The following is a 24,493-nucleotide window of genomic DNA, read 5'->3' on the forward strand; positions in this document are numbered from 1 at the left end:
ACACAACTGGCTCTCTCATCAGAGCCATAGGCCACAGTCTCCACACTTAGTCCCAAATAACTTCACTCGATGTAGCCCTATTGGAACAACACTCTCTGTTGACCAATTTCAGAACTTTCTGAGGCAAATACCACCATCTCCAAGGCCCAGGCCACACATTGCAGCACCAACCCCTAAGGCCTGAGGCCTGGCTCGAACCTCAAAGCTGCTTCCCCTCCATGCCACCCCAGCCACCTGCTGAAAGGCCTCAGGTCCTAACAAGCTTGGGGCATGGGGCCCAAACTCCGACCACCCAGGGATCAGGCCCCAAACTCCAACCACCCGGGCACCAGGCCCCAAACTCCAACCACCCGGGCACCAGGCCCCAAACTCCACAACCTCGGGCCCCAGGCCCCAAACTCCAACCATCCACGGACCAAGTCCCAAACTCCAACCACCCGGGCACCAGGCCCCAAACTCCAACCACCCGGGCACCAGGCCCCAAACTCCAAACCACCTGGGGACCAGGCCCCAAACTCCACAACCTCGGGCACCAGGCCCCAAACTCCACAACCTCGGGCACCAGGCCCCAAACTCCAACCACCCGGGGCACAGGCCCCAAACTCCAACCACCTGGGGACCAGGCCCCAAACTCCACAACCCCGAGCCCCAGGCCCCAAACTACAACCACCCGGGGACCAGGCCTCAACTCCACAACATCGGGCAACAGGGCCCATCTCCACAACCTCGGGCACCAGGCCCCAAACTCCAACCATCCAGGGACCAAGTCCCAAACTACAACCACCCGGGGACCAGGCCCCAACTCCACAACATCGGGCACCAGGCCCCAAACTCCACAACCCCGGGCACCAGGCCCAAAACTCCACAACCTCGGGCACCAGGCCCCAAACTCCAACCATCCAGGGACCAAGTCCCAAACTCCAACCACCCAGGGATCAGGCCCCAAACTCCAACCACCCAGGGATCAGGCCCCAAACTCCAACCACCCGGGCACCAGGCCCCAAACTCCAACCACCCGGGCACCAGGCCCCAAACTCCACAACCCCGAGCCCCAGGCCCCAAACTCCAACCACCCGGGGACCAGATCCCAAACTCCACAACCTCGGGCACAGGCCCCAAACTCCAACCACCTGGGCACCAGGCCCCAAACTCCACAACCCCGGGCACCAGGCCCAAAACTCCACAACCTCGGGCACCAGGCCCCAAACTCCAACCATCCAGGGACCAAGTCCCAAACTCCAACCACCCAGGGATCAGGCCCCAAACTCCAACCACCCAGGGATCAGGCCCCAAACTCCAACCACCCGGGCACCAGGCCCCAAACTCCAACCACCCGGGCACCAGGCCCCAAACTCCACAACCCCGAGCCCCAGGCCCCAAACTCCAACCACCCGGGGACCAGATCCCAAACTCCACAACCTCGGGCACAGGCCCCAAACTCCAACCACCTGGGCACCAGGCCCCAAACTCCAACCACCCGGGGACCAGGCCCCAAACTCCAACCACCCGGGGACCAGGCCCCAAACTCCAACCACCGGGGACCAGGCCCCAAACTCCAACCACCTGGGGACCAGGCCCCAAACTCCAACCACCCGGGGACCAGGCCCCAAACTCCAACCACCCAGGGACCAGGCCCCAAACTCCAACCACCCAGGGACCAGGCCCCAAACTCCAAACCACCTGGGGACCAGGCCCCAAACTCCAAACCACCTGGGGACCAGGCCCCAAACTCCACAACCTCAGGCACAGGCCCCAAACTCCAACCACCCGGGCACCAGGCCCCAAACTCCAACCACCCGGGCACCAGGCCCCAATTCCACAACTGTGGGCACCAGGGCCCAAACTCCAAACCACCCAGGGCTCAGGCACCAAACTTCACAACCTCGGGCACCACGCCCAAACTCCAAAAATCTTGCGTTGCAGGCCGCAACAACCTCGCAGTCCCAGGCTCCAAACACCTGGGACTCCAACAACATCAAGACCAGGCCCCAAGGCCCCCCAACAACCACAGGCCCTTGGCTCAACTCCCAGGACCTAGCTCCAATATCCGAAACTGAGGTGGTGATTCCAACAGTCACTCCCCAAACCCCAATGTCTGGGGCCGAGTCCCCAAACCAAAGACGCACACATACCTTTGGACAATTTGTTCAAAATCCATAAAGACTTGGATTAGGAAGACTAGGGAAGGAGTTACTTAGGAGGTCTCAGCCTAAAAACCAAATGTCCCAGCCTGGGACCCACATTTCAGCTTCTGCCATTTTGTTTCACCAGCATTTATCATCACAGAATGAAAAAATTCATGAACTGATACCACCTCCTACCTTCTGCAGACTGGTTGGGTTCAGTTGGGTTTTGTCGATGATTTTTATTGCCACCTGGAGCCAAAGAGAGAGAAGAACTTAGACCAGCCTTGGCCCATCTGTCTCCATTGGAGACTAAACCCATCAATCATCAGTAAGGGGGAGATGGATGGGTGGAGGGGGGGAGAAGGAGAAGGGACAGGGGCAGTGGGAGCAGGGAAGGGGGGAAGGTGGGGGGAGGTAGGGATGAGGTGGGGGGTGGGGGGGTGAGGTGGGAGAAGGGGTGTGAGGTGGGGAGAGGGACGAGGGGTGGGGGGCGAAGGGTAGAGGGGGGTGAGGGGGTGAGGTAAGGAGGGTGAGGGGGTGAGGGAGGGAGGGTGGGGGGGTGAGGGATGGTGAGGGGGAGGGGTAGATGGGGGAGGGAGGAGGTGGGGCGGGGGAATGGGAGGGAGTAGATGGGGGAGGGACGAGGTGGGGGGAGGGGGAGATGGGGGAGGAGAAATGGGGGGAGGAGAAATAGGGGGGAGGAGAAATAGGGGGGGAGGAGAAATGGGGGGGGAGGAGAAATGGGGCGAGAGGAAAAATGGGGGGAGGAGAAATGGGGGGAGGAGAAATGGGGAGAGGAGAAATGGGGGGAGGAGAAATGGGGGGAGGAGAAATGGGGGGAGGAGAAATGGGGGGGAGGAGAAATGGGGGGGAGGAGAAATGGGGGGGAGGAGAAATGGGGGGAGTGGATAATTGGGGGGAGAAGAGAAGATTGAAAGAGAAAACGAAGAAAAGGAGAGAGAGAGAGAGGGGAGAATGTGGGTAAAGGGGGAGATAGAGAGAGAATTACAGGGATCACACTGCCCCCCACCCCAGCCCCTCCCAGCAGCTACTCCAGAAGGGGCAGCACATACTCCGTTGCTCCGTCCCCACTCCCCCCTTCCCCCTCCCCGTGATCCCTCACCTCTGCCCCCTCCCTCTGTGGCCACTCAACTCTTCCCCCCTCTCCATGACCTCTCATCTCTCACCCTCCCCGTGACCTCTCACCTCTCCCCTCTCCCCATCACCTCTCACCTTCCCCCTCCCCCTCCCCCTCCCCCTCCCCCTCCCCCTCCCCATCACCTCTCCCCCTCCAACCTCTCCTCCCTCCCTGTGACCCCTCACCTCTCCCCTCTCCCCATCACCTCTCACCTTCCCCCTCCCCCTCCCCCTCCCCATCACCTCTCCCCCTCCAACCTCTCCTCCCTGTGACCCCTCACCTCTCCCCCACCCCATGACCTCTCACCTCTCCCCTCTCCCCCACCCCATGACCTCTCACCTCTCCCCGTGACCCCTCACCTCTCCCCATGACCTCTCACCTCTCACCCTCCCCATCACCTCTCACCTCTCCCACTCCAATCTCTCCTCCCTCCCTGTGACCCCTCACCTCTCCCCACCTCTCCCCCACCCCATGACCTCTCCCCACTCCCCTCTCCCCCACCCCATGACCTCTCACCTCTCCCCCTCCCTGTGACCTCTCCCCTCTTCCCCACCCCATGACCTCTCATTTCTCTCCCTCCAACCTCTGCTCCGTGACCTCTCACCTCTCTCCCGAGATCTCTCATCTCTCCCCCAACCTCCGAGACCTCTCACCTGTTCCCCCCCTCTCTGGTGACCTCTCACATCACACCCCTCCCCGCGACCTCTCACCTCTCCCTGTGACCTCTCACTTCTCTCCCTCCAACCTCTCCTCTGTGACCTCTCACCTCTCCCCCTCCCCGTGACCTCTCACCTCTCCCCCCTCCTCTGTGACTTCTCACTTCTCTCCCTCCAACCTCTCCTCTGTGACCTCTCACCTCTCCCCCTCCCCCTCCCCGTGACCTCTCACCTCTCCCCCCTCCTCTGTGACTTCTCACTTCTCTCCCTCCAACCTCTCCTCCGTGACCTCTCACCTCTCTCCCGAGATCTCTCACCTCTCTCCCCCCCCCCCCCCGGTGACCTCTCACCTCTCCCCCTCCTCTGTGACCCCTCACCTCTCGGCTGGTCAGGATGTGCCTGGCCAGCTTCACTTTGGCAAAGTTGCCTTTGCCGATGGTGCGGAGGAGCCGGTAATTCCCGATGTGGGGCTGTTCGTCGGTGCAGGAGGCGATGGAATTCCGGCAGCGTGCCCCCAGGGACCGGCTCGACCACGTGGACCCCCTCTCGGAGCGGTTCTCCATGTGTGAGGAATGCTGAACAGGCAAAAGGGGAACACCCTGGTTAGATTCCCATCACCATCCATACCCAAAAACAGGACATCCTGCATTTAATCATCATTTGCATTTACGTGGCACCTTGATCACCTTTCCAAGCTACTCTGCAGGAAGCATCTACCAACAAAATCCAAGCCTCATGAGAGCTGAAGGCCAAACGCTCATAGGGAGAGATTGTCTTAAAGGGAGGGGTAGTGGAGAGGGAAAGGGAGAGTCACAGTCACAGTACAGCACGGAAACAGACCCTTCGGCCCAACTCATCCATGCCAACCAAATATCCCAATCTAACCTAATCCCACCTGCCAGCACTTGGCCCATATCCCTCCAAACTCTTCCTATTCACATACCCATCCAGATGCCTTTTAAAATGTTGTAATTGTACCAGCCTCCACCACTTCCTCTGGCAGCTCATTCCATACACGCACCACCCTCTGTGTGAAAAAGTTGCCCCTTAGGTCCCTTTTATATCTTTCCCCCCTCATCCTAAACCTATGCCCCTCTAGTTCTAGACTCCCCCACCCCAGGGAAAAGACTTTGTCTATTTATCCTATCCATGCCCCTCATGATTTTATAAACCTCTATAAGGTCACCCCTCAGCCTCTGACGCTCCAGGGAAAACAGCCCCAGCCTGTTCAGCCTCTCCCTATAACTCACACCCTCCAACCCTGACAACATCCTTGTAAATCTTTTCTAAACCCTTTCAAATTTCACAACATCCTTCCGACGGGAGGATGCAATTTGCTCCTTACGGAAACGCCGACATTTCAAACCCTGCGACTGGATCCCTCCCTGTCACCCCAAACCCCACATTTTTAAACGTGTTCCCCACCTCCCCCCCCCCCCCCCCTTCTCTCGTCAGAGCCCGCCCTCACCATTTCGCCTTGAAACAGTCGAAAACTGCGATGTACAAACCGAAACACGGAGATAAGGCGCTGTCACGCGCAGGAAGTTGGGCGGGTGTTTTTTATTTCAGACCCCCTGGCAAACGCAATCCCCGTCGCTCGCAGCCCCCCACCCAACCCCAGAGACCGTCGGTATCTCGGACATGGTCTCAATCTGCCAAAACTCCATGCCTTAACCCTCGGACTAGGCCTGGACCCTACAGTGCTGCCCAGTTCACTGGAAAAAGTTATCCCTGATTGCTCAGGCTTCCTCCCACTGCTCTCCTCAGACTCCCTCAGCTCGATGACCTTCTCCAGAGATAAGATTTACTTTTTGTTTGACAGAGTTAACCTTTCGAGTCCAGTGACCCTCCTTCAGGACTCTGCTTTCTCTCTCTCTCTCTCTCTCTCTCCACAGATGCTGCCAGACCTGCTGCGTTTCTCCAGCTTTTTAAAAAATTAATTCACGGGATGAAGGCATCACTGGCTGGGTCAGCATTAATTGTCCCAGGGGGGCAGTTAAGAGCCAACCCCATCGCTGTAGGTCTGGCGTCACGTGTAGGCCCAGACCAGGTAAGGATGGCAGTTTCCTTCCCTAAAGGACATTAGTGACCCAGATGGGTTTGCCCCCAACAATCAACAATTATCATCATTAGGGCTGGTACGGCAGGGGTCATGGGGAGGGGGAAGAGGTGACAGGTCACGGGGAGTGGGGTTAGCACTGCTGCCTCACAGCGCCAGGGACCCAGGTTCGATGCCACCCTGTCTGTGTGGAGTTTGCACATTCTCCCCGTGTCTGCGTGGGTTTCCTCCGGATCCTCTGCTTTCCTCTCACAGTCCAAAGATGTGCGGGTCAGGTGAATTGGCCGTGCTAAATTGCCCGTAGAGTTAGGTGCATTAGTCAGGGGGAAATGGGTCTGGGTGGGTTACTCTTCAGAAGGTCGGTGTGGACTGTTTCCACATGGTCGGGATTCTAATCTAATCAGACTCTTAATTCCAGATTTATTTATTTCAAATTCCACTGTCTGCTCTGGCAGGATTTGAACCTAGATCCCCAGAACATTCCCTCGGTCTTCGGAACTCGAAAAACCGAAAGAACGGCAGACGCTGGAAATCAGAAACAGAAGTTGTTGGAAAAGCTCAGCAGGTCTGGCAGCATCTGTGGAGAAAAATCAGAGTGACCTTTCCTCAGAATAATTCCGCTGTGACGAGTCTCTGACTAAACGTCACTGGACCCAAAACATTAACTGATTTCTCTCCACAGATGCTGCCAGACACGTTGAGCTTTCCCAGCAATTTGTTTTTGTCTTTGGATCGACAGCCCAGCGGTAATAACATTGGACCAGCGCCTCCTCTTATAAGCATTCAGTTTATTATTCTTGGTTATTATAGGCGGCACGGTGGCACAGTGGTTAGCACTGCTGCCTCACAGCGCCAGGGACCTGGGTTCAATTCCCACCTCGGGCGACTGACTGTGTGGAGTTTGCACATTCTCCCTGCGTCTGCGTGGGTTTCCTCCGGGTGCTCCGGTTTCCTCCCGCAGTCACAAAGATGTGCAGGTCAGGGGAATAGGCCATGTTAAATTGCCCGTAGTGTTAGGTAAGGGGTAAATGTAGGGGAATGGGTCTGGGTGGGTTGTGCTTTGGCGGGTCAGTATGGACTTGTTGGGCCAAAGGGTCTGTTTCCACACTGTAAGTAATCTAAGATGTCCAGCATCTGAAGTTCTTCACTTTATATCAATGTCACGTTTCGCCCCCCTGGCTGGTCATTGTTTAGCCGCACATCCCTGGGCTTGTACTCATTTTTCAGCTTGTTGTTAGAATTTCTGACAAGGGAGGACCAGCTTTATTTTAAAAAGCCAACAATAACACAAGTTGCTGGAAAAGCTCAGCAGGTCTGGCAGCATGTGCAGAGAGAAATCAGAGTTAACGTTTCGGAGACCCTTCCTCAGAACTGGACCCGAAAGGTCAACTGATTTCTCTCTCCATAGACTGCTGACTGCTGGGCTTTTCCAGAAATTTCTGATGATTTCTAGCATCCACAGTTCTTTTGTTGAAGATATATCTTCAAGAAATCCACAAAACTAGCGTTTCCTGCTTTTCACCCCCGTTTCAATCTTCAGATCTTTTAGTAGATTATCTACAGTGTGGAAACAGATCCTTCCGCCCAACAGGTCCACACCGACCCTCCAAAGAGTAACCCATCCAGACTCATTCCCCTCTCTACCACTCTATACTTACCCCTGACTACCTGACACATTATGGGACAATTTAGCACGGCCAATCCACCCTAACCTGCACATCCCTGGGCACTATGGGACAATTTAGCACGGCCAATCTACCCTGACCTGCACATCTTCAGACTGTGGGAGGAAACCGGAGCACCCAGTGGAAACCCACGCAGACACGGGGAGAATGTGCAAACTCCACACAGTCGCCCGAGGCTGGAATTGAACTCGGGTCCCTGGCGCTGTGAGGCAGCAGTGCTAACCACTGGGCCACCGCGCTTTTCCAGTTTTGTGCTTGCAACCTGCCCCAGCCCCCTCCTGAATCACATGGATCACTCCACTCTCTTAGGACAGAGCTCTGGGGAGTCCGACTGACATCTGTTAACGGGAAGCCAACGAGTCTATAATTAATGACGGCATCTCAAGGACATGTGACTGATTAGGGAGAGCCAGCCGAGATTTGTCAAGGATCCTGATAAACCTAATTGAACCTTTTATTGTGAAGAGGTTATTGAAATAGTGGGTGGGGGAGGAATATCACTGGGCATTATTTACACGGACTTGCAGGAGGTGTGTGATTAAGTTCTTGTGAAGAGACCAGGGAGGAGGGGGGGTCAGGCAACTGAAGGCAGTTTGCTAACCTGGTTAGTGACGAGGTGAGGGACAGTAAACAGGGGAGTGTGGGTTAGCTCCTCACACAGACGAAAATGGAAACAGGCCCTATAGGCCAAGTTAACCACACTAACCAAAGTTCCCAAACTGAATCAGTCCCACTTTACCTGCGTTGTTATTTTCTTCATTCACAGAATGAGGGTGACGTTGGCTAGACCAATATTGAAGGGAGTTAACAGATAACCATGTTGTCCAGAGTCTGGAATCACACGTAGGCCCAGACCAGATAAGAATGGCGGTTTCCTTCCCTGAAGGACATTAGTATATGACCCATATCCCTCTAAACCTTTCCTATCCATGTGCCTGTCCAAACGTCTTTTGAATGTTGTAACTGTACCCGCATCTGTCGCTTCCTCTGGCCCTTCGGCCCAACTCATCCATGCCAACCAGCTTTTCTCAACTGAACCAGTCCCACCTGCCAGCACCCAGCCCAAACCCTTCCTATTCATATACCCATCCAGATGCCTTTTAAATGTTGTCATTGTACCAGCCTCCACCACCTCCTCTGGCAGCTCATTCTATACACGTACCACCCTCTACGTGAAAAAGTTGCTCCTTTTTATATCTTTCCCCTCTCACCCAAAACCTATGCCCTCTAGTTCTGGACTCCCCCACCCCAGGGAAAAGACTGTGTCTATTTACCCTATCCATGTCCCTCATGATTTTATAAACCTCTATCAGGTCACCCCTCAGCCTCCAACGCCCCAGGGAAAACAGCCCTTTTAAATGCTGTAATTGTACCAGCCTCCACCACTTCCTCTGGCAGCTCATTCCATACACGCACCACCCTCTGTGTGAAAAAGTTGCCCCTTAGGTCTCTTTTATATCTTTCCCCTCTCACCCTATACCCTCTAGTTCTGGACTCCCGATCCCAGGGAAAAGACCTTGTCTGTTTACACTTTCCACGCACCTCATGATTTTATAAACCTCTATAATGTCACCCCTCAGCCTCCGACGCTCCAGGGAAAACAGCCCCAGCCTGTTCAGCCTCTCCCTGTAGCTCAAATCCTCCAACCCTGGCAACATCCTTGTAAATCTTTTCTGAACCCTTTCAAGTTTCACAACAAGTTTCCAATAGGAAGGAGACCAGAATTGCACACAATATTCCAACAGTGGCCTAGCCAATGTCCTGTACAGCTGCAACATGACCACCCAACTCCTGTACTCAATACTCTGACCAATAGAGGGAAGTCCAATCGACCATAATCCCAAAACTAAACTAGTCCCATCTGCCTTCTCCACATCCCCCTGACCTTCTACACCTCTATAAGGTCACCCCCTCTGCCTCCAATGCTCCAGGGGTAAAAATCCCAAAAGTGTTGAAAATTACGAGGGGCACGGATAAGGTGAATTGCAAAATGTAATTTTTCCTAAGGGTGGGCATGTCCAAAACTAGAGGGTGTAGGTTTAAGGTGAGAGGGGAAGGATTTAAAAGGGATTTGAAGGGTAACGTTTTCACACAGAGGGTGGTACGTGTATGGAATGAGCTGCCAGAGGAAGTGGTGGAGGCTGGTACAATTACAACATTTAAAAGGCATTTGGATGGGTATATGAATGGGAAGGGTTTAGAGGGATATGGGCTGGGTGCTGGCAGGTGGGAATAAATTGGGTTGGGATATCTGGTCGGCATGGACGGGTTGGACCGAAGGGTCTGTTTCCATGCTGAGTGGCTGTGTGTTGATGCTGCATTCAGCTCCACCCAGCTTGGCAATGGTCTCCCAGTCCTGGAAGTGGAGAATCAGATAAACGGGGGAGAGATCCTGCTGGAGACCGATGGGTTATCACCGGTTCCTGACCGCTGCAACTTTGCGGAACACCCACCTCTCCCGTTCAAATTAACCGGAGTTTGCAATAAAGGGAAGTCGGAGACACTGAGGACGGCAGAAGTTGGAGAGTCAGCGTCAAAGAGTTGTGCTGCTGGAAAAGCACAGCAGGTCAGGCAGCGTCCGAGGAGCAGGAGAGTCGACATTTCGGGTAAGAGCCCTTCATCAGGAATGAGGATTCTCCTGCTCCTCGGATGCTGCCTGACCTGCTGTGCTTTTCCAGCACCACTCTGATCCTGATTTTTAACTTTGTCCACCCCGTTCCAACACCAGCTCCTCCAAATCAGTTCCAACAACACCTTAGACAATTCACCCCTCGCCTTTTCTCCACTGCCGTTATACTCTAAGTAGGAAAGTGGGGTTTGCTCCCGTACATGTCCCCAAACGGTATCATAATAATAGGGACAAAACTGGCCAATAAGATATTTGCCCCCCCACCGTCCTCCAGACCATGCGCAACCTGCCCCCTCTCGAACAGGTCACCTCTTCCCCAGAAGACATCCCGAAGACAATCCAAAAACAAAATCATTGTACCCCCCAATCTGGGGTGAGACAAGAGGGGAGGGGGAGATGGCAGACGCGGTCTGAGTTTTAACACTGCGTCAGGAGGTGCCCATCAATCTGTTCAGGGATGCCACCACACACACCCTCTGGAGCAGGTGGGATGTGAACTCCTGGTCCAGAGGTGGGGACTCTACCACCACAGCGTAGGAGGACCCCTGTACTGGGTCCCGATGAGCTCAGTGGACTGGACGGCCCGTTTGCGAGGCAGAGTGGGAAATGGATTCCCGACGTTGGCGAATTGGAGGCCGTGCGTTAGGGTTGGGCAGGGGTGCGTGTTCGCGACACCTTCACGTCACTCATTGGCTCACGCCCTTCCACCACAGATGTTTGCATTTAGTTAGCGCCGGGAGGATGAGCCAAGGGAAGGCCAAAGCCCAGCCGTCAAAACTTTTAAGGCCATTAGCCGCAGAAGCAGGAAGCGGGACGGAGAACCTTTCGTCTGGTATTGGATAGCAGCGAGTTGACGGAGACCTGGGAAGGTCACGCCTGAAGGAAGGGTAGCGGAAGCCAACTTCCGAGGGGGAGTCGGACACGGACTCAGACATAGCTGCTTCAGAGGGTTATCACCGAGGGGATGGCCCCATTGGCACGTTTCTGTGGATATTTTCAGGAGCAGTGTAGGATCACGAGGGGACAGCTCCAGAGGGACAATCCCTTCCATCTCATTAACTCTTCATTCTTTCCCAAGTATTCATCTAGCTGTCCCCTTTTGAAAGTTCCTCCTGGATGGGAGACGCAGTGTTCCAGAATAGTCTGCAGAGTTTAAAAGTACCCCCCTGCCTCGATCAAACCTGTCCCCACACCCCCATCTCGGATTCTGATAAAGCCCTGGGTGAAGCCTCTTTAAGGTGCTACTTAAATGCAAATCTCTTCTGGAGAAGCAGGCCAAGGGGGTTGTGGAGAAAGTGTCACATCCCAACTTGGAGACCAATAACCCTCTCCCCGACCTGCACCGCGTCCCGACTGTCCCATGTTCCATGTCCTGGAAAAAAGATTTAAATGGAATCCTCTCCCACAATTCCCAGGGACAAAGCCCACTCGCTCACAAAACTCGTGGTCTGAGGCCATTAGCAACTGGCCACTGAACGTTGGTTGAGGCCAAAGCGTTGACCAATTTCCAATTTCTAGACATTGCGACTAGGGCTCAGGGGATCAAAGGGAATGGGGGAGAAAGTGGGAACAGCGGAGGGATTCAGATGGTCAGCCCCGATCCTTCGATGGAGGGTGGTGCTGTTTGGCTCAGTGGTTGGCACTGCTGCTTCACAGCACCAGGGACCAGGGTTCGATTCCCGCCTCGGGCGACCGTCTGTGTGGAGTCTGCACATGCTCCCCGTGTCTGCGTGGGTTTCCTCCCACAGTCCAAAGATGTGCAGGTTACGAAGGATAGGCCATGCTAAATTGTCCCATAGTGCCCAGGGATGTGCAGGTTACGAAGGATAGGCCATGCTAAATTGTCCCATAGTGCCCAGGGATGTGCAGGTTAGGATGGATTGGCCATGCTAAATTGTCCCATAGTGCCCAGGGATGTGCAGGTTAGGGTGGATTGGCCGTGCTAAATTGCCTCATAGTGCCCAGGGATGTGCAGGTTAGGGTGGATTGGCCGTGCTAAATTGCCTCATAGTGCCCAGGGATGTGCAGGTTAGGGTGGATTGGCCGTGCTAAATTGCCTCATAGTGCCCAGGGATGTGCAGGTTAGGGTGGATTGGCCGTGCTAAATTGTCCCATAGTGCCCAGGGATGTGCAGGTTAGGGTGGATTGGCCGTGCTAAATTGCCTCATAGTGCCCAGGGATGTGCAGGTTAGGGTGGATTGGCCGTGCTAAATTGCCTCATAGTGCCCAGGGATGTGTAGGTTAGGGTGGATTGGCCGTGCTAAATTGCCTCATAGTGCCCAGGGATGTGCAGGTTAGGGTGGATTGGCCGTGCTAAATTGCCTCATAGTGCCCAGGGATGTGCAGGTTAGGATGGATTGGCCGTGCTAAATTGTCCCATAGTGCCCAGGGATGTGCAGGTTAGGGTGGATTGGCCGTGCTAAATTGTCCCATAGTGCCCAGGGATGTGCAGGTTAGGGTGGATTGGCCGTGCTAAATTGCCTCATAGTGCCCAGGGATGTGTAGGTTAGGGTGGATTGGCCGTGCTAAATTGCCTCATAGTGCCCAGGGATGTGCAGGTTAGGGTGGATTGGCCGTGCTAAATTGCCTCATAGTGCCCAGGGATTAGATTACTTACAGTGTGGAAACAGGCCCTTCGGCCCAACAAGTCCACACCGACCCGCCGAAGCGCAACCCACCCATACCCCTACATATATCCCTTACCTAACACTACGGGCAATTTAGCATGGCCAATTCACCTGACCCGCACATCTTTGGACTGTGGGAGGAAACCGGAGCACCCGGAGGAAACCCACGCAGACACGGGGAGAACGTGCAAACTCCACACAGTCAGTCGCCTGAGGCGGGAATTGAACCCAGGTCCCTGGCGCTGTGAGGCAGCAGTGCTAACCACTGTGCCACCGTGCCGCCCTTAATTGTCCAGGGATGTGTAGGTTAGGATGGATAGGCCATGCTAAATTGTCCCATAGTGCCCAGGGATGTGTAGGTTAGGATGGATTGGCTATGCTAAATTGTCCTATAGTGCCCAGGGATGTACAGGTTAGGATGGATTGGCCATGCTAAATTGTCCCATAGTGCCCAGGGATGTACAGGTTAGGGCAGATTGGCTGTGCTAAATTGTCCCATAGTGCCCAGGGACGTACAGGTTACGTGCATTAATCAGGGTTAAAAGTAAAGTAATAGGGTAGCGTAATAGGTTTAGTTGGGACACTCTTCAGAGGGTCGGTGTGGACTTGTTGGGCCGAAGGGCCTGTTTCCACACTGTAGGGGTTCCATGATCCTAAGGGCAGAGCAGGCCCAATGGGCCAAATGGCCTACTGTGGTCTCTTATTTTTCTATTTTCATTTAATTCATGCACAGGGTAGGGTTGCCTCTGGCTCGGCCTAGCACTCATTGCTCAGAGTCAACCCCATCACTGTGGGTCTGGAGTCACGTATAGGGTCAGACCAGGTAAGGAAAGCAGTTTCCTTCCCTGAAGGACATTAGTGAACCAGATGGAGTTTTCTGATTATGGATTCATAATCATCGTTGGACGCCTATTTCCACAGCTTTTTACCGAATTCGAATCCCTTGCAGGATTTGAATCTGACTCCCCGGAAAATTAGCCGGGTCTTCGGATTAACGGAAAACACCACTGGGTCGCCTGCTTCCCAATTACACAGAGATTGACGGTCAAGAGGAGATTCCGAAATGTCATCAGGGAACTGGAACACAAGCAGCAGTTACTTGGACAAAGGCTTCTCTCTCTCTCTCTCTCGCTCTCTCTCTGGAACGCTACAAAGCAACACTGTTCCTGTGACTGTACCCGGGACTCCGTCTATCTCCGGGAATCCCCTTCTCTCTTTCATCGAGAATCCATCCACACAGTCGCCCTGGCTTTGACCAAATCACTATCACCCATCGCCTCCACCCCCCCCCCCCCGCCCCCAAACTACCTCATGCCTTCTCCTGGTCTCAGCAACACCCCAACCTTAAATCTTCTCAAGTCCCCTCGTGACCTATGACCCTCCAAAGTCTCCACCTACCTCAAATGCCAGCTCCCATGATGCCCTGACCAACATCTTAAATGCCTCCACCCTCCCCCCACCCCCATGACCTACACCATAAACCAGATCCATCGGAAACTGACCCCATTTCTGGGATCTTACCGTGCGCAATTTGGCAAACGCGTCCGTGGGCAAAATGTCGAGCGTTGACATAGCGCCTTTCATGGCCTCGGGACCGCCCAAAAGCCTTTTCCAGGCAGTGACACACACAGGCACACTGCAGGAAATTAGGCAGCCAATCAAGGCCACAGCAAGATCCCACAAACAGAAACAAAAATGGGGGTTGGAGGTGGAGGGGGGGAACTCGCTTGCTCCTCTTTGAAAGGTTGGCATGGTACTTTGATTGAAGAGGGTACCTCAGTGAGCCATCATGGCCTCGGATAGTGCAGCATTCCCTCAGTAATGCACAGGATTTGAACATCTTTGGGAGTGTGGCTTCAGGATCCTCTAAGTCAAGAGGCCTGGAGTAAGCAGCCGTGTCTGGTTAAACACCTTAAACTGTTTATTCAACTGCGGGGCAAACAGAGAGGCCATTGTGGGCTTACTTTGTCGGAGCCAAGTAGCGTTTTATGAATGAAAGCTTTTTCTCCCTCTGCCTCGTTACCACAGCGTTAGTGGAGAACACTTCCCTGAGGAGAATATTGCACGGTCTTAAGCCTGAGGCCTATCTGCCCTCAGACACACACACTCCCAGGAACGTGTACCTCTGGCAGCCTGGGGAGATGGTAATAATCTTTCATTTGGCTCCACGGCAAGAGAAAAGTATGTCACTCAATAAATCAATGAGCGTGCTTAGTTTGTCGATCGATAGGGCTTTTAACAGGGCCTACTAAATCGCCATGGCAACTGGCCCAGGCAGACATTTTAGCCCATTTAACTGAGACCAGGTGCCACAAGGTGAAAGCTAACCATATTGCAAATCCCAATCCCTGTCCATTCTTTCTGCAAACGTTGAAACCATTTATATATTTTTTCTGGGATACGTGCAGCCGAGAGACATCAAGTACGCCAGTGAGGCTGTGAGGTCATTAAAGGGGTGCATCGCCCCTGCCTGTACTTCCCCCACCCCCCCCACGCCATCCTTTCAGGGTGGGGTGGAACAGTGGGTAACGTTTGCGTTCTCTCAGTCACTCAAAAGGGTCTCGGAAGAGCGAAAGAAGTGACAAGGGAAGGACAGCAAGTTGAGGGAAGCCAGAACAGGGCCATCCCCAGCGGGAATGGAAATGGCTGCCACCAAGAGCCATGTGGTGACCCTGCTCCCCCAATGATATTCACTTCTCTCTGACCCTGTGACCTCAGCAACCCTTCGTGACCGCCAGACTCCTCCTCCAGACTCTCCCCGGTTTCTAGCGCTCTGCTAGTGGAAGGGACTTGGGCCTCAAGATCTGGCACTGTTGTCCCTAAACCCTTTCCACCCCTCTTCTCTTTCAAGGGGAACTCAACAGGGAGGTGACGGCCTAGTGGCACCATCACGGGCTGTTACTGCAGGTGACCCAGCTCACGTTCCGGGGTGCTGGGCTCGAATCGCACCACGGTGGTGGAATTTGAATTCAATAGAAATCTGGAATTAAGAGTCTAATGATGGTCAGGAATCCATTGTTAGGAAAAATCCATCTGGTTCACTCATGTCCTTTAGAGAAGGAAACAGCCATCCTTACCTGGTCTGGGCCTACACGTGACTCCAGACCCACAGCAATGGGGTTGATTCTTAACTGCCCCCTGGGCAATTAGGGATGGGCAATAAATGCTGAGCCCAGCCAGGGACACTCACATCCCATGAATGAATTTATTTTCAAAATCTTCCCCATTGAGTCTCCACTATATTAATTTACCCACAATGCCCTTACAGAGGGGGCTCTGACCCATCAACACTGAAGGAATGGTGATATATTTCCAAGTTGGGATGATGACTGGCTTGGCGGGGGGGGGGGGAACTTGAAGGTGATGGTGTTCCCTATATCCACTACCCTTGACCTTCTACATGGAAGTGGTCACGGGTTTGGAAGGTGCTGTCTGAGGATCTTTGGTGAGTTTGGTGTAGATGGTACACACTGCTGCTACTGCGCATCAGTGGTAGAGGGAGCAGATGTTTGTGGATGTGGTGCCAATCAAGGGGGGGCTGCTTTGTCCTGGATGGTGTTGAGCTTCTTGAGTGTTGTTGGAGCTGCCCCCCATCCAGGGCAAGTGGGGAGTGTTACATCCCACTCCTGACTTGTGCCTTGTAGATGGTGGGACAGGCTTTGGGGAGGCGAGAGGGGAGTTACTCGCTGCAGAATTCCCAGCCTCTGACCTGCCCTTCTCACGTTCGGTCTGACTCAACATCAAAACTGGTTTGAGAATGTCCCAATGAAGCACCCCAGGAATGCTGAACATCAAAAGGCCCTGATTGGTTCATGTCGACCGTTGCCAATGAGGAATATGGTCATAACTGATCTATAATCAAACTTCTGTCTGGCTCCCATCACAGTGGGCACCAACACATCATCCCTTTGAGGGTCATCAACACAGCCTCCAACTGTTAAAACTCAGGCTCCATTCCCCCTCTCAGGGGGTTGTTAAAGATCCCATGGCCTCCTTGTCTTAGAGGTGTCAAGACTTGTGGCTTGGCTCATTTTATTCCTCCACTAACCAAGATGCGGTTACTATCACATCGGTACGTGCGAGAGCTCACTTTGCATACATTGTCTGTCACATGACAACAGCAACTCAAAGATCCCTGGCCTCACGCCAAGCACTTGCAATTTAGCAACGGTTAAAATAACGCACAAGCGATGACAGTGGTTATTTTGATAAACAATTATCCCATATTTCTCCCAGAATCCCTACAGTGTGGACATAGGCCATTCAGCCCATCAAGTCCACAACGGTCCTCCAAAAAGCCTCCCTTGCATTTCCCATGGCTAACTCACCTCGGCTGCACACCCCTGGGACAATTTAGCACGGCCAATCCACCCTAACCTGCACATCCCTGGACACTGTGGGACAATTTAGCATGGCCAATCCACCCTAACCTGCACATCCCTGGACACTGTGGGACAATTTAGCATGACCAATCCACCCTAACCTGCACATCCCTGGGACAATTTAGCATGGCAAATCCACCCTAAACTGCACATCTTTGGACTGTGGGAGGAAACCGGAGTACCCGGAGGAAACCCACACAGACACAGGGAGAACGTGCAAACTCCACACAGACAGTCACCTGAGGGTGGGATTAACCCAGGTCCCTGGTGCTGAGACAGCAGTGCTAACCACTGAGCCAGCACACCTCCCCTGAACCTTTTTTTCATATCTTCATCTGCTGGTGCTGCTCTGTACAGCAGCTACAAGTGGACATGATATGCAGATGGCTCTTTCAAAACAGTACAACACAATAGATACCGCACCTCAATAACCCATTGGCTGCCAGTGCTCTGGACGCCTGCAGTTCCTCCTATTGTTTCTTTAGACAATGGGGAGGAGTGGGAATCACCACAGTTTTTTTTAAAAAAAAGCTTCCCTTCCCAGTGTTGTTGAAATAATCCTTGCAGTATCGCAGGCCAATCACCTTCAAAACAGAGCACGTACCTGCAAACTTGGTGGTTTATCAACCAAAATGGGAACCACACAAGATTTAAAAAAAACGAAGCACAGTTGAAAATGCAAACCAATGCAGACCAGGCCAGGGGCAGGCCTGACTCGCAAAGGTATGTCTCGCAAAGTGTCTTCTGGGGTCACCTCAAGGTCTATGAGTGGGATACTGCCAGTTGTGTACAGAGACGGTCTGTCCACCACACTGTTGAGCAATGCCACCGATAGGTTGTAGTGCTGCTATGATTCCCATTCAGGAACCTTGGCAGGATAGCTCAGTGGTTAGCACGGCTGCCTCACAGCACCAGGGACCTGGGTTCGATTCCAGCCTCGGGAGACTGTCAGTGTGGAGTTTGCACATCCTCCCCGTGTCTGTGTGGGTTTCCTCTCACAGTCAAAAGATGTGCAGGTCAGGGTGAATTGGCCGTGCTAAATTGCCCATAGTGTTAGGTGCATTAGACAGAGGGAAATTAGTCTGGGTGGGTTACTCTTCAGAGGGTCAGTGTGGGCTGAAGGGCCTGTTTCCACACTGTAGGGAATCTAATCTAAAACCCTCTAGTTAAAATATTTGTTCATGTCTTTTTTAAATCCTTCTCCTCTCGCCTTAAAAATGTGCCCTTTAGTCTTGAACTCCCTACCCTAGGGGAAAGACACTCACCTTTCATGATTTTATAAACCTCTATAAGGTCATCCCCAACCTCCTATGCTCCAGTGACAAAAGTCCCAACCTAATCGCTGCACCCCCTTATAACTCAAACCCTCCATTCCGGGTAACGTCCCAGTAAATCCCCACTGAACTTCTCCAGTTTAATAATATCCTTCCTGTAACAGGGAGAACTGGACACAGTGTTCCAGAAGAGGCCTCAGCAATGTCCTTTATAACCTCAACATGAGTGCTAGTCGAGGATTCTCTTCAGGTAAACATGTAGGTTGAGTCCGTGATTAAGAAAGCGAATGCAATGTTGTCACTTATCTCAAGAGGGTTGGAATATAAAAGCAGAGATGTGCTACTGAGACTTTATAAAGCTCTGGTTAGGCCCCATTTGGAGTACTGTGTCCAGTTTTGGGCCCCACACCTCAGGAAGGACATACTGGCACTGGAGCGTGTCCAGCGGAGATTCACACGGATGATCCCTGGAATGGTTGGTCTAACATACGAGGAACAGCTGAGGATCCTGGGATTGTATTCATTGGAGTTTAGAAGATTATGGGGAGATCTAATAGAAACTTACAAGATAATACATGGCTTGGAAAGGGTGGACGCTAGGAAATTGTTTCCATTAGGCGAGGAGACTAGGACCCGTGGACACAGCCTTAAAGTTAGAGGGGGTCAATTCAGAACAGAAATCCGGAGACATTTCTTCAGCCAGAGAGTGGTGGGCCTGTGGAATTCATTGCCGCAGAGTGCAGTGGAGGCTGGGACACTAAATGTCTTCAAGGCATATATTGATAGATTCTTGATGTCTCGAGGAATTAAGGGCTACAGGGAGAGTGCGGGTAAGTGGAGTTGAAATGCACATCAGCCATGATTGAATGGCGGAGTGGACTCGATGGGCTGAATGGCCTTACTTCCACACCTATGTCTTATGGTCTTATGATGCCCCACCTCCTACACTCAAAAGGACTGAACAATGAAAGCAAATGTGGTAAACACCTTAGCCATCCTGTCGTCTGGCAACGGCTCAGCCAATGAGAGTTGACTTGCCAACCAATCAGCATTTTTGTTTTTCCTACTGTGTAAGCTGCCGTTCTCATTGAGATTTGGCATTCTTGCATTGGTCCTGATGAACGCAAGGTGAGACGGTTTATCATCACATCCCCATTTTCTCGGCTCAAGGTCTGTGCTAACGGGTTAACTGACAGAGCTGAGCAATCTCCTAGTGGGCTCGCTCTGTTGGGCAGACTCCATGACAGATCCGTCAAGACCCACAGGAGAGGCAGACCCAGGAGTGGGTTGTGGAAGGGTCTACAACAGCGCATTACAAACAGGAGTGATGTGTGTGGGGAGGGGGGAACAGTTGAGTTATGGAAAGGTGGGGGTGAGGAAAGAGTGAGGGGAGGGGTTCGGAGGGAGATGGGTGTAGAGTAAAGAGGAGGAGGACCAACAGGAGAAGGGGCAGCAGGAGAGGCCGAGAGACAGAGGAGTGAGGAGAACAATGGGGCTGTCATAATACTGTGCTGTATTTTGCCCCTTTTTTGTTGGAAGAGAGATTTTAAGACAGAAGTCGAAGTTGTCTATTTGGATCCAATAAACAGCTGTCAGGCCTTAGTTTTGTTTTTAAGATGATTGGAACAATAGAAGCAGGCTGAACGGGTGGAGTCATGCTCCTATAGAAACAGAACTTTTAGTAGCAGTTGTTACTGGGGTCTTGAAGCTGCTGTACATCTCTCCCTGCTACTCTCTCAGAGTTTTCTCGATTTGTGTTTCCTCCTGATGTGGAGAATTATTTGTAAGACTATCTAATTTATTGAATTTGCCTTTGGCAAGGGTGTGTTTATGGGATGTTACTCTATTGAAATAGTTACTGTTTAGTGGTTAAACCATCTATGATTCTAAGTTTTCCAATAAAGTTATTCAAATTTTTCTTTCTTCTGGTGTCTGTTGTGTTTGGGTTTGAATAAAGAGTGTCTCGTTTCAAGATGGTAGTTTGACCAACGCGTCCTTTTAACATAAGAAAAAGTGAGGGCCGAAGTTATCTCCTTGGATATTTGAAGGGATTGGGTCTGCTCCATAACAGGAGAGAGTTGGGGGGGAAGGTGTGGGAAAGGAGAGGGAAAGATGGAAATTGATGGGGAAGGAGGGGGTGAAATGATGTGGGGTCGGTGGGGGGTGGGGGAGGGGAAGAGAGGAGAGATCTTGGGGGGGGGGGGACAGCAGTGAGGAGTGGGGGGAAAGGAAGGGTTCAGCAGTGGGTGAGGGGTCAGCGAGGAGAGGGTGGGGGCAGTCAAGTGATGAGTTGGGATGGGGATGGGGTATCCTAGAGGAAGTGAATTCTCATAGAAGCTTGGAACAAGATCACCACAGGACACTCTGAACGATCAGCAGAACAATGCAGAGGGACGGCACTCAAACCGTCCAATCATAACACAGCAACTACCTCCATTTATATAGCATCCTCTGTGTAACAAAACCTCCCAACATGGAAAGGATATTTCCTCTCGTGGGAGAATCTAGAGCCAGCGGGGGGGTGGGTCACTGTTCAAAAACACGAGGTTGCTCACTTAAAACAGAGTCACAGTCATACATCACAGAAACAGGCCCTTCGGCCCAACCAGTCCATGCTGGCCATAATCCCAAACTAAACTAGATCTACCCCACCCCCATTCCTGACCCAGATCCCTCCACATCTTTCCTATTCATGTCCTTATCTAAATATTGAGACTTGGGAAATGTTTCTCTCTCTCTCTCTCTCTCTGATTCAGATCCTGACTCCGCGCAGAGTTCTGGACATGCCTGGGATCTTCCGTTGCACCCCTCCAACAGCTCGACAGGGGAAGTAAAAAAAAACCAGCTCACAGAAAGTCCCACGTTGTGCAATAGTGATGGAATAAAAATATAACATCAACACACACGCACAAGGGAGCTTTCAACATTTTCAAAAGGAAACAGGGACTTTCAAAATAACCGGTTTAACAAATCCGCCGTTGCCTCATCCGCCAAGCAGGGGAACGGGTTTCTTCTTGTTTTCTCTCCTACCCTCCCCCTCCACCGCCCTCCCCCACCCCCGCTCCCACCCCACCCCTCCTCGGTCCCCGCACCGTCCTCACTCCTGACTGACCCACCCCAAAAAACTCAGCAGCTGGACAGAAGGCCCTTTCGATAGGAAGGGAACCATTTATGTCTTTTCAAAACAAAAAGGCAGGGAAGGCAAACCAGACTTGCATTTATGTAGCGCCTTTCACAACCACAGGCTGTCCCAAAGTGCCCTTGTGGACAATGTTATAGAAACGTACAGCACAGAAACAGACCCTTCGATCCAACTCGTCCATGCCAACCCAATATCCTAAATTAATCTAGTGTCAGCATTTAGCCCATATCCCTCCAAACCCTTCCTATTCATATCCCCATCCAGATGCCTTTTAAATGCTGTAATTGTACCAGCCTCCACCACTTCCTCTGGCAGCTCATTCCATACACGTACCACCCTCTGCATGAAAAAGTTGCCCATTAGGTTCCTTTAAACCCTTTCCCCTCTCACCTTAAACCTAAACCCTCTGTTTTTGGACTCCCCCACCCCAGGGAAAAAACCTTGTCTACTCACCCTATCCCTGCCCCCTGTTACAATGTAAGTTAAGAGGCACACAATCTGCTCCTACAAGGACCAGTGAGATAGCAATCCCATCGCGTTGATGATCGAGGGGGATATATCAGCCAAGGTGCTAACTGAGACCTCCCCACCTGTTCCTCAGAACAGACACTACCACGATCTCTCACCCTGAGCCTTCCACTTACAAGGTCTCAACCAAGATGGCGGCACCTCTAACAGAGCTGCCCCCTCTCTCTGGGACCGTCCCCACCAAACCTCAAGTGGGACCCAGAGACAGAACCTCATGCCGCAGAGACGAGGGGGTGCTCAAACCACTGAGTGGGGCATCCCTGGCTCGGCCAGCATTTATTACCCTTTCCTACCTGTCCAGAGATGTACAGCACGGAAACAGACCCTTCGGCCCAACTCGGCCATGCCGACCAGATATCCTAATCTAACCTAATCCCATTTGCCAGCACTTGGCGCATATCCCTCGAAACCCTTCCCAATCCAACTGTGTGGGTCTCATTCTCTTTTCTACAAGCACAGAAAACATATTCAATCCACTGAAAGCCCCATATAGTGTGGTGCTTGAACCAGATCACCCCCTCTTTCTCCTCAACACCAATGAGGTGCGACAGGCCCTGTTTTAATCAGAGAAAGTTATACAGACATACAACACGGAAACAGACCCTTCGGCCCAACCCGTCCATGCCAACCAGTTATCCCAACCCAATCTAGTCCCACCTGCCAGCACCTGGCCCATATCCCTCCAAACCCTTCCTACTCATATACCCATCCAAATGCCTCATAAATGTTGTAATTGTACCAGCCCCCACCACTTCCTCTGGCAGCTCATTCCATACACGTACCACCCTCTGCGTGAAAAGTTGCCCCTCGGTTCCCGTTTAAATCTTTCCCCTAAACCTATGCGCTCTAGTTCTGGACTCCCCCACCCCAGACGTTTGTCCAATCAGGAGAGGATGCCTTGCCTATTTATCCTCTCATGATTGTATAAACCTCAAAAGGTCAGCCCTCAGCCTCCAACATCACTGTGGGTCTGGAGTCACCTGTAGGCCCGACCAGGTAAGGATAGCAGTTTCCTTCCCTGAAGGACATTAGTGACCCAGATGAGGTTTTTACAATAAATTGACACGGTCACCATTAGACTAGCTTTTTATTTCAGATCCCGATGGGAATTCTAACCTCCCAGTGTGCTCTGGTGGGGTTCTGACTGCCACCCCAGAACATGAGCCTGAAGTTATCCTTCCAAGGGGAGGCAATGGCGTAGTGGTATTATCACTGGACTGTTAATCCCGAGAGCCAGGTAATGCCCTGCAGACCTGGGTTCGAATCCCACCAGGGCAGATGGTATGAATAAACATAAATCCACTGTGGGATAAGCTCATTTGGTTCATCCATGACCTTGAGTGAGTAAGAAACTGCCATCCTTATTTGGTCAGGCCTACACGTGACTCCAGATGTGGTTGACTCTTAACTGCCCTCTGGGGCAATTTAGGGATGAGCAATAAATACTGGCCTAGCCAGTGACGCCCTCACCCTGTGAATCAATCAAAAAAAAAGCTCAGAATCTCTAGCCCAGTGACATCACCAACAAACCACCATCTTGCGTTGTTCATTGTGATCAAGAGAAAGAAGGAATAAGACCTCCAGTGATAATACTCCCACTAAGATGGTCCCAAAAACATCCACCATGGCGACACCCCACTCCCCTCACCTCATTGTCCTGTCTCGGCGGACATTTCTTGAGCCTCCTCCTGAGGCCAGCTCAGCTGACAGCCAACCAACGGTGACCCAAGGTCAGAGCAACTCATTTCCTCCCCCGAGTAATCGTATTTGAGGTGATCACCAACAACTTGAGTTGCAGTTTTTAGTTTTACCCCACGGTGAGTAAAACCACACAACGAGAGATGACATTTAAAAGGCTTCTGGATGGTTATGTGAATAGGAAGGGTTGAGAGGGATATGGGCCAAGTGCTGGCGAAAGGGACTAGATTTGTTTAAAATCCAGGGTTGGTGTGGACGGGTTGGACCGCAGGGTCTGTTTCTGTGATGTACATCTTCACGGCTCTAGGCTTGTCTCTCAGTTGTGTAGCTTTACTCACTGTGGGGTTAAACTAAAAACTACATCTCATCAAATTGTTGACCATTGTGTCGAATGCGGTTACAAGGAGGGGGAAGTTGGTTTCTCTGCCCTACCTCCTCCTCGGACAGGGCTAAGAAGAGAACATTCTGGAGAGGGATGTACCGTGCTCTACGGGCTCTATCGCGGGACGCACACCGAGACAACATTGACCGAGCCTGAAGGACCATCAG

General features: G+C 52.3%; 2 protein-coding genes across 2 annotated transcripts in view; one reads left to right on the plus strand and one right to left on the minus strand.

Moving 5' to 3' along the window:
• The first annotated feature begins 218 nt into the window (after positions 1–218).
• Positions 219–2,057, plus strand: LOC132836618 (basic proline-rich protein-like). Its single transcript, XM_060856010.1, has one exon. It carries the CDS (start codon positions 219–221, stop codon positions 2,055–2,057), a length of 1,839 nt encoding a protein of 612 aa, XP_060711993.1.
• Positions 2,058–2,297: 240 nt separating this feature from the next.
• Positions 2,298–24,493, minus strand: part of LOC132836619 (MAP/microtubule affinity-regulating kinase 4-like) — a 53,216-nt gene continuing 31,020 nt past the window's right edge. Inside the window, exons 2-3 of the mRNA XM_060856011.1 lie at positions 4,298–4,495; positions 2,298–2,375 (exon numbers count right to left, since the gene is read on the minus strand). Of these exons, the coding sequence (XP_060711994.1) occupies positions 2,298–2,375; positions 4,298–4,495 (276 nt within the window). The remainder of the gene's footprint in view (positions 2,376–4,297; positions 4,496–24,493) is intronic.

This window comes from Hemiscyllium ocellatum, chromosome 47, assembly GCF_020745735.1.
Source record: "Hemiscyllium ocellatum isolate sHemOce1 chromosome 47, sHemOce1.pat.X.cur, whole genome shotgun sequence".
Lineage (NCBI taxonomy): Eukaryota > Metazoa > Chordata > Chondrichthyes > Orectolobiformes > Hemiscylliidae > Hemiscyllium > Hemiscyllium ocellatum.